This window comes from Malurus melanocephalus, unplaced genomic scaffold, assembly GCF_030028575.1.
Source record: "Malurus melanocephalus ecotype Western Australia unplaced genomic scaffold, MMel_1.1 scaffold_49, whole genome shotgun sequence".
NCBI classification, from domain to species: Eukaryota; Metazoa; Chordata; class Aves; order Passeriformes; family Maluridae; genus Malurus; species Malurus melanocephalus.
Window position 1 is genome coordinate 2,562,404 of NW_026623281.1, and position 10,955 is coordinate 2,573,358.

General features: G+C 38.0%; 1 protein-coding gene across 1 annotated transcript in view; it reads right to left on the bottom strand.

Annotated features, from left to right (window-relative positions):
* MAT1A (methionine adenosyltransferase 1A) overlaps positions 1–9,564 on the bottom strand; it is a 16,357-nt gene extending 6,793 nt beyond the window's left edge. Inside the window, exons 1-4 of the mRNA XM_057365217.1 lie at positions 9,232–9,564; positions 2,492–2,569; positions 1,880–2,002; positions 917–1,029 (exon numbers count right to left, since the gene is read on the bottom strand). Coding sequence (XP_057221200.1) covers positions 917–1,029; positions 1,880–2,002; positions 2,492–2,569; positions 9,232–9,325 — 408 coding nt within the window. The 5' untranslated portion in view covers positions 9,326–9,564. The remainder of the gene's footprint in view (positions 1–916; positions 1,030–1,879; positions 2,003–2,491; positions 2,570–9,231) is intronic.
* Positions 9,565–10,955: the final 1,391 nt, after the last annotated feature.

Genomic DNA, 10,955 nt, shown 5'->3' on the forward strand with positions numbered 1-10,955 from the left:
AAAAAAAAAAAAAAAAAAGAAAAAAAAGACAGGAAGATACTTTGATCAAATGGAAAGTGAGACCATCAAAATGCCAGAGAAAGTCAGATGTCTTTTCATCTTATGTAGTATTATGTACCTATCACAGCAGAAAAGCATTTTAATTTAGTCCTCAAGGGATTTTTTGAGCAATATTAGTTAGGCTCATGTACTCTGATACCTGCACTTATGGCTCTCAACAGCACTGGTATGAACGAGGTATTGCTTTTAAYGATAAATGTTAAATTCACTCAAATGGCATCAGTCACATTATGGAGTTTTTATGTCAGTATCTTTCTCTTGGGAACATACCATAGATGTCTACATGTTCTTTAGCCCACAGAAACACAGTTTGGACAGCCTTAATTACAGGGAACAYCTATTACAAGAGCTGCCTCCGGGAAATTAATGAGAATTAAAAGTACTCAGGTATTCATTGTACTAATGCCCAGGGCAGGTGAGACATCACCTAATTTTTTGCTGCACAAAATCTCAACAGCTCTGTGAATGTGAAAAGATTCTTTGTTTATTTCACATTACATGGCAAGCCTGGGTGCAAGATGAATGGTCTGATGAACCTAAAGCTACASAAMAAAAACATGAAATAAATGAGAAARAAAACCTTTGTTAAGTTCTAAAGGGCACCTCCTCATCTACTACAAACTGCCAGAGCTCTCCTGACTTGCCTGGAGTGTGAAAACAACGTCAGGCAAAAGTCTGCCCTCAAAGAACTTCCAACTGTTTCAATAAAAATATGGGTTTTATTCTGGGGTAAATAGAATTTTGGAAATACTTTGACTTATTTTTTTTTTTTTACATAAAAAAATAGAGCAATAAGATGGAGTAAACTTTGCCCATTAAAACAGCTTTGGTGTTTTAGATGTGATGCTATGTCTACCTGATCTCCAGCACCAACATCCTCTTCATTCCTGTGTAAATGAACACCTTGGGCAATATCAGGTGACTGCTGTTCCAGTGCCACTAAAACATTGCAAGTCTTGTAGTCAAAGCCTATATGGAAAAAAGAAAAGCAGGAAATTAGCTCTTTCTGTCACAGTTAAGGGAGGCAACAAGGAACCATAAGACAACATTTCTAATCTGAAGGATATCACATTCAGAACTCAAAACCTAACTGCTATTTTTTAGYGAAATTTTTGTCAATACCACACAAATTCAACAGCAATTAAAGTACTACAGTAAACAACTTTGAAACCAAAAGGCCTTAAAAGACACATTCCACTGTAACAGAAATTTGGAATATTTGTACTGTATAAACAGATACATGCACATCAGAAAGTTAAATTTCTGTGGTACACAGCATTTTGTCTTGTTCATCATTTGCCCATCTCACAGCCCKGGTCTGGACCACACAACTGCTTGGTGTAATTCAGAGCTAACAGAGCACCCTGCAGTGAGAGACTTCTTTACCCCTGGGAATTCCAAATGTTACTGCAATACAAAAATACAATGGTACAATGGAATGAACTAGGTTTCTTCTCTCTCTTTTGCACCAAGATGCAACAAGCAGCTTGCCAAATGAAAAAAACAAGAGTCAAGTTCTTGCAAGTTTGGCAGAATGGTTGGTTCTATGGTTCAAGCTGCAGTTAACTACTGTGGCCTAATACCACAGTTCAAAGTAGACTCTGCCTACTCCCAATTCAGTTTTAACTAATAAATGATAGTTTTTTACTTACTGGGATAAAGCCAGAAAGTGTATCATGAAGCACCATGTAAGCACTTTTCACACAGCACATTCAGTTTGTATCAGGCTTGCTAAAGCCAATGTATGGACCTGGTGACAGACCTGTTTTGCAGCTGCCTATTGCTTGCTCTTCACGATTTCATGAGTTTTTCCACCAACCTTTAGCTGAATCATCRTAGCCAATATGTCTAATTGCATCTCGGACAACTCGCTGATAATCCACAATAGCACGAGACGTGATCTCCCCGCAGAGCAACACCATTCCTGTCTTACATACTGTCTCTGAAAAGAGAGATGAAAGCAGGATTATGATAGCAGAATGAGCCAGCCCACTAAGACAAATAACTGTGTTTGTCATATATTGGATGTGTACAGTGTAAACCCTTTTTATGTGTATTTTTAGCATTATAACTCCATCTATAACAAATTCTTTTCATATTCACCATCTGTCTGAAAGCAAGAACTTTATGTCAAAACTAATACGTCGAATTTACAAATGAGAAAGTCAAAACACTGAGTATCATTTAGTGATATGCAAATCTGTTTGTCTCAGGACAATTCAGTCCACACACAAAATCAATGGCTCTACGTTTCTACAGCCTGCTTTGGCTTCAGTCTTTATACAAASTTTTACTGTTTCTTCTCACCTCTTCTCTTGAAGACTGAAATTCTTATGTCATTTTTGATAGTGAAATGAGCTAGGTCTTTACAAACATCCTAAAAAGAAATGTGTCTGTGTGATGACCTAAAGCAAAGCAGCAAAAAACTTACCACAAGCAACCTTGGCATTCGGGTCCTGTTTGAGATGGGCGTCTAGTACAGCATCGCTGATTTGATCACAGATTTTATCTGCAAGACATCAAAGCTGTGATTCAAAACCACAGCACTCAATACAAAACATGGACTGTTTGCATCACTTTCAGTAGACATTACAGAAAGGAATTCTTTTGTTGCTTATTGCTGGCATATTTAAGCTTGCTAAATAGAAAGACATGCTGAAAATCCTTCAAGCAAACTCAGTAGACACAGTGGGCAGTTTACTTGCTGGTGTAAACTAGCTAACCATAACTTTACCTGTAGTTTTCTGCACTTAGGAGTGAAACATGTAATGCACAGAATAACCTGAGATGTTAGGAGGTTTTACTCGCAGCCTTCTTATTCTCTAGCACCATACAGCCTGCACTGCAATCCAGTGGTGTTCTAACAGAACATTGATATTCCACCACCAACACACACCGCTCCAGCATAAAGTTACAATGCACCTGACCAACTCTGGTGGTAAAGCCTGACAAAGTGTGTGAATTAATAGAGATAATGAACAGCTCAGTGAAGGCCTTGGTTTTGGTTTGCTTTATGTCACTGATTCCATCCGGCACTGTCACCTCCTAATAATCCCTGCAGGCCACCTAAGGCAGCGCAGGGAATACACGCACAGAAAGAAACAAGAAGGGGTTACCAACTGATGTTTGCCTGAGGTAAATCTTTAGTTACAGGCCAAACACAAAGGTTTCAGCTCAAGTTTGTCATAATAATCTTTTACCTTTTTCTTTCTTTTCTAATCTTTAAAACAAATATTGAATCTTAATCAAATAATGTAGCTAATCTAATGGACACAAAAATAACAATGTTTTCCACATGAAAATTGTGAATTTGCTTATATAATTTAATTTTATTGTTCTTAAAAAAAGTCTAGTATTGGTTTTGGATTCTGACATAAGTTGTTTGACAAAGTAAGTTAATCTCCTGCCTTGCCATGTGCAACACAACCTGTTGGAAAAAAAATATTTTGTAAGAGTCTGTCATTAGAGGCTTTTAATACACTTAAGCTCAAGTCAAAATAAATTCTCATTTATTTTCCTGAAGAAGGTGTACATTTAGCTAAGATGGATAGATCAAAGATTGGAGAACCAATGTGATTCTGACACACTTATCTCCCATATTCACTCCCATCTCACCACTTCAGCATAAAAGGAATGAACACAAAAGAAAACTAACACATGTAGGCTGCGTTAGAACTTTCAGCCTTGCAAGAACTGTACATGGATTACTAAATTAAGGACAATTATTACTAAACAGGAATCAGACACTATTCTTGCAATTTAATTATATGTCCAACTGAACCTTGTTTACAAACCTGGGTACAAAGGTGGCAGGAGTGATTAAAATGTATCTCTGCTTGCTCACTTCAAAGTTTTCATTTTTCGATGGAATAAGTGTGAAGGCAAAAAATATTGATGACAACATGAAATTTTTTACTACCTGACTGAGACACAGAGCAACTGAGGTTAGAATGGCTTTCTTAGTGCAGGTCCAACACAGGAGGAAGTGGTGGTCCTAGTGACTGGGACTGCTTTGTAGCCTTTTTTTCACCACACAGTTTCTATGAACAACTTTTACACTGTCCTTGCTCCACATGAAGCACGTGTCACCTGCTTTAGATGCCACTGTCCCATGTGTCTAATTTCCCCTGCATGGCATACATAGGGATTTATATGCATTCTTCCCAAAACACTCAAGAGGAGTGTTAAGAAGCTTTGTGAAGGTTTAGGACAGAGAAGAATGCCCTAAATCAGAAAAGTCTATTTTATAGGATGACATCAATCAAAATTGAGTTCTGAAAGGCTGGAAGAAAGGCCACCTATCAGAGGAAATTCCTACAGTTCTGAAAGGCTGGAAGAAAGGCCACCTATCAGAGGAAATTCACTCCCGAAGAACCTAAAAGCACTGTGCTGAGAGAAAAGGGTTCTTTTTCTGATGGGAAATAATGTAACCACAGTTGATAAATAAAAGTTAAAAAGAGACAGATAAAGATTCAAAAAGGAAAATCTGAAAAGGGTGAGAGCCATGAAAACCATTAATGTAGAGGCATGCAGGATTCCTCATCCCTTTAAATCGCTACATGAAAAGAGGATACCTTTTAAAAAGGTATGAATGAAATTKAACTGTCATTTACTAGCTTGTTTGAAGAATTCTTGCATGAAATATTATTACCTATGCATGAAGGTCAGACCAAATTATATTTTGGAGATTCCTTCTGATTTTTAATAAATTCATGTGACACTCTAATAAATTAAAATAATAGATTAGAATAATTTSATCTACTACACTTGGAGCATACCTTCACATTGAAATAGTCTGAGGCAAATCAGTCTGATAATTCATGTCATATTTGATTGTTGGTGCAACTAGATCCAAATCCAAAYACAGATATATCTATCAGGACTGGAAAGAAAAATCCAGCTGGATGACTGGCTGATTAATGCATTAAATTAAAGGCATGTCTATTAGCAAAGGTCTCTGGTGTAAAATAAAACCAGGCATTCTATTTTTAGCAATGCTTAGCAAGCTTTGTGCACCCTTCATTCTGTTATTTAAATTTCTCATCTCAACTGTCCCATTCTCTTATTATCTGCTAAGTGTGAGAGCTTAAGTTTGTCCATTATTTTCTTACTTTTTATTYTCCCTTCTTTTTTTGGAAACAGGGAAAGCACRATGGAACAACTCTGGTGAGACATTATAGTTTTTAAAAAGCATTAAATAAGTCAGAATTCAGTTAATACATAGCTTCATGTAGAGAATTACTACTCAGTGGAATGAATATTGCAAAAGGGGTATCTAAAACGACTGAGCAGGAAAGTTTTAGACAACTCTGAGCCCTTTCATGAAATACMATCATCCCACAGGCCCAGCCTTATGGCACAGATGCCAATCAGCCATGACACAGCTCTTGCTAACTATAAAATGAGTCTAGGGAAGCTGCTGATAAACCCTACTTAAAATCCCAGTCATAATGTTAGGAAGTAAAGGAGATATTCAACAACAAAAGTGATCTCCAGCTATTAGAAGGAGCTTCACAGTTTTCCAGATAGACATACGTTTGTTGCATGAATTTAGAGTATTAAGAGTCTAGCAAAAGTTCTCAGAACCCTCACAGGAATTGTTTCACAGACTCATTACACACAGAAAAAAAACTATGAACAGCAGTAAAAACTGAAAATTTAATTCAGAAAAGCTCCATAAAGCACAACGAAGAGGTAAGCCACACTTCTGGCTTTGACGGTGTAGTAAATATAATAAACATTGACCATTTGAAATGGCTCAAAACCAGTGATCACCCAAAGTAAATTCTGTATTTTTAATGAAGTGTTATTTACATCAACGGAAAAAATTAAACTAGAATGTAAATTTTAATATTCAAAAYATTACAAACCAAGCAATTCTCAGTTTTCTGGCAAAAAGAATTWAAAACTGGGAAGAAATGCAGATAATTATCATAAATATTCCACTAAAAATCATCTTTCCAATGAAAGAGTTTTTCTAGAAAGACTTCAAATACCTGAATTGTGCTGTACATTTTTCCTATTTAAAAGAACACTTGAAGAGTGTTGGTTGGTAACTGCAATGGTACAGCAATATTGAGAGTGTTCAAAACTCTTGTACCTCTGTTCTCTTTGTTCAATGCACAGTTTACCAAAGTATTATGCACATCATTAAGTATATTTAATCTTAGATACAAGACATGCAAGCATCAACTTGCTGGACAGATCTGCACTTTCAGGTTTGTTTGTTTTCTGGGTTTTGTTTTTTTTTCTTTTGTGATTTTTTTTCTGTGAATACCTGCAAGATAAACATATGCTTGTAATACGGTTGATATCTGAGGGTGCTCTTAGAAGATGCTTGGTCTTTTATTTTTAAAGAAATTCTTGTTACTTTCTGGAAAACTGAATGGCAGACAGTTTGCAGGCAATTCCACCTGAGCCAGATGGGGGAAGGAATTCCTCCTTGGTGGTTTGACATCTGTAAGATCTTGTGGGCCACAGAAACACACGATGCATTTCAAAGCACCATGAAACCTGTGCAGCATGACAGACACTACTGGACTAAAGAAACTGGAGCAGTGACAAAAAACAGCTGCCAAAAAAAAAAAAAAAAGTTCTCTTTTTCACGCTGCTGTGTGTGTGTTTTATTATTATATTGAAATTAAGAAGTCATGTGTAACTCTTCAGAGAATTTGGAATGTGCACCACTAAATGACTAATGATTAAAGACCTGAAAGGAATTCCTAAATGTTATGCCCAGGGGATTTTGAAGGATCTAGAGTGAGAAGATGGGATAAACAGTCTTTTATACTGTCTTTGGGGAACACAGGCAATACCTGCATGTTAATTATTGACAGCTACTGCTTGCTTCTAGGTAATCTGGGCTTCTCAGCGACACCCAGCTCTAGGCATTGCACAGACATAAGGCAGCTCTCTGTACACTCAAATAAATAAGCAAGTAATTTCTCCTGCTTTGTGCATTAAGAAGGTCTCCATTAAAACGTTCAATACTCAGCTAATATAATCAGAACAATTCAAATTTCCACCAGACAAAGATCTGGTTCAGGATCTTCACTTCGCGTAATGCCCTCTAGCAAAATTATACTATCACWCACGGAAGAGAAATAATCAAAAACACGCAAATTATCCATTTTGTATAAACAGAGGAAATCAAAACTCACAATAAAATTCTATTGCTACAGATAACGTCAGAAGCCCAACTACAGCCTCAGGCACTGGGCCTCATTTTAAGAAATAGCCAAGATTTTCTTGGGTGATAAAATCCAAATGGCATGTCTACACCTCTTGTGCAAAACCACAGAGGGGAAAAGCGGGGTTGGCCTTTTCCAGGATGTAGGAGTGATCAGTTTGCTGCCAGGGACCAGAGCTCTCACTGAGATGATTAAGACCCTTCGCCAGTGCTCAGGAACAAGAATTTGCAGGACATCCCAGACTTACTGTCAGCCWGCCCTTCTTTGATCTGGAAAATCTGTATCTTCCCTTTGCCATAGGTGTTTGGGTTTTCAGCACCCTCCATGAATATGCAGGCTGTTTAAGAAAGTGTGAGCATCACACTTGAAAACATGCAGGTAAATTTCAGTCTTCCACTCACTCTAAATTAAACCTCCTAGGCTGGTACTTTGCACCTCATGCAGAGACCCAACAGCCTCTGCCAGGAGAAAGAGAGGCTGCAGACACTTCCAGGTGATAACTGTGTGTCTCAAGTGCCAGCCCAGCATTTCAGCACAGGAGTAAAATAAAATTTACGGAGCTTAAAAGAAAGCTACTGAGGGCCAATAGAGGGTGTGGAAATAAAGAAGGGAATGTGAATAACAACTAAAAAATTGGCCAAACTCTAAAATAAAGAACAAGATAAAAAGTGACTTGGTAAAGGAAAGAAATCAAGGGACAAAGCTAAATCTGGGACTCAGTTGAATTCTCTCTGCTCTGCAACTTCTCTGTTATTGTCTTAAAATGCTTAAAACATAATGATTAGAGTGGCACAAATTGTGACCTGTTGTCTTTGGAAATAAAATCATCCATGTAAAATTACACACTGTGCAATGTTATTTCTCCCATGAAACTACGTAGCACCACAGACACTGGATGTAATTATATATAAATTCATCACGAGACCTAAGTTCCAAGGACAAAACGTGGCTGTCATTTTCTGACTGTGTTACATCAGAAAGAACCCCGACTGGTCTAACCTGATGTAGTTGCCTTCACATTGATGGAGATGTACTCAATTGCATCAGCCATGGATTTTATCTGAAGTAATAAGGCAATATCGAAGAGTATCAAAACTATAGACATACAGTTGTCATTGCTGACCTTTTTATCCTCTGCTATGTCATTCCACCCATTTATGATTTACTCATAGAACATGAATACAGACCTGAAAAGCCTTATTATAGCAAAAAGTGCAGGCCACCACATTGGTTTCTAAAGCAAATACACTTTTCAGGACATCAAACAGCCCATTGTCCCCTTGCCTCATCTGAGGGAACACTTGCTGTTGACATAAGGTATATGTTTATGGTGGATGAATATTTGTTTTCAATAAAAATGAACTAATCTCTGCTGACCATACATAAAGTTTAGCAAATAACTGTCCACTATTTGCTTAAGCAATTCCATATATTGCATCAGATGATGGAGAGGGGAGGGAGGCAGAGGGCAAACCAGTGACTTGGCCATGTACAGCTGCTGGGACCACTAAAAAAAGGCTCTCAAATAGACTACTTGGGGATATTCCTGTCATGGGTGACAGTCTTGGAGCACTCCATATGTGCAGGACAGTTTCACAGGGCCCATAAAGATATGGAACTTGAGAAGCAAGTTATGCATTCTTATCCATATGTGAAATTTGAGTCTGTCAGAGATACAGTAATGTCTCCACAGGRATACTGGAAGAAATTTAGATGAAAAGGAAGGAGCAGCAACCATAMACCTCACTGCCTTTCTCAGCTGAACACCCACCCTGCAAAAGCATGCAAACTCCTGTTGGAAGCCCTCTACTTAYAGCAGTTCTATAGTCTGTATGGACAAAATCCAGCAGAAATAAATAAAAGCACCCCATTACAAATAACTTCTCTAGTAAGATTAACAGCAGATGAATGCTTCTTTAGGCTTTTAAAACACCTCAAGTGAAATTATACTTTTACATTTTTACCAGAGCTGGCTTCTTACCTGGATGTCCTTCTCCCACAGACTCCGATGTGAACATGAAAGCTCCTTCATCGTCCAGCGTGAAATCACATAAACCATCCACTGGCCCATTCATGGCTGTGATGCTTTTCCTGATGGATGATTATAAATGGTGGCTGAAGAGTTCTACCTTTAGTGCCTTCTGTTTCAGAAAGCCCTTTATCAGCAGGACWGTCGCTGTCTTCACTTATTACCTCGTAGGCTAACTTGAATTTCAGTGTGTGAAAGCAGCATGTGCTTGCATCTGTGCCTGCATGCAAGGAGTATGCATGTGCCTGGAGTCTGTATCCCTACCTAGCCTGATCTGTCAGTCCCTGAGCTGCTCCTATATATGGAAAAGTGAAAGTGCCCAGATAATCATGTGAGGAAAATGGAAGAGCCCATTTCTTGGCAGGGGAGTTAGTTAACTTTAGGATACTTCACTAATTAACTCAGTTCTTGGAAACGTTCTGGATTCAACCTGTACAAGACTGGTTATCTTAGCAGCTCAACCAAGCATGAAGTAATGCAGGAGTGCTAGTGACAGTTCAGGGCAGCTGCTGCTCTCTTGGGCTCTCCCCTAATTCTGGGATCTGTGGTGTACTTCCAGCTCTGTGTTGTGGTTTTACAGGGATAGATACAAAGTGTGCAACAGCACATCTTTCCTAACAAAAGACTGGAAGAAGTTTGCTCTGCGTCATATAACTGTATTYTGCTTATACTTTTTAATCTCTAGAAAAGTAGAATTCTCTTGTGATCTTTTTTTTCATTTTCATTCATTTTTCGTGCAGGTTTGAGAGACGAAACATCTGATAAGATYTAACATCCTGGCTGTTTCACAGTCTGCTACACAGACCCTGTCTTTCAGCTTTTGCTTTTCTTTTCCCCTGCCTCTCTGCTATTAATTCTGATCCATTTTAATTATACTTTTGTATCATATTCTCATATTTTATTCTATAACCCTTGGAAATACAGTAACTGCCACATCTGAGTACTCAGTGATCACTTCTGCAGCAGAAAGTTTCTTCCAGTCAGAAGGTTTGAGTCTGGAATGCGCTGATGTCAAGCCAGGTATGAGGGCAGAGGGCATTTTGTGGGTATTTGTGTCTTTAAGTTAGGTTATAAAAACCTTAGTAAATGGGACAGATCCACAAAATGCCCACCACTACTGCACCATTATAAACAGGTGTAAGTTTCCTTAATTCCTCCACAGAAACCATTATTGTCTCAATCTCTGACTAAAGCACTGGTCTGCCAAAATTATGAAACCCTTATTACTCTTTAGTTTAAAAATTTACTTACTTCAAACCCTTTGCCAGTATTATTTTGACTGAAAGATCCCCTAAGAAGGTTCCTTGGATTCAAATTTCTGCATTGCAACATAATTATGTAAGAATTCATTTAGAATTTTYACTTTCTGCCTACATTCTAGAAAACAATAACCAATGTCTGTGAATGTTCACTAGTAATCTGCTACAGCACTGATCCCTCTCTAATTATCATTGACATGGAATCGTTCATTTCAGGTAGTTTTTCTTGGTTTTCTGTTGCACTGAATTCCTCTTATGGAATTATGAGCACTGGTTGCACTGAAAAAATGCACAAGTTCACACATCAGAGACACATTATGTGGCACAGCTTTCTCTGGAGCAAATTGGGACCATCCACTACTATTCCAGCCCGAACAAATTATGCATTAACACCACCCAGAGAAACAGATTTCATAA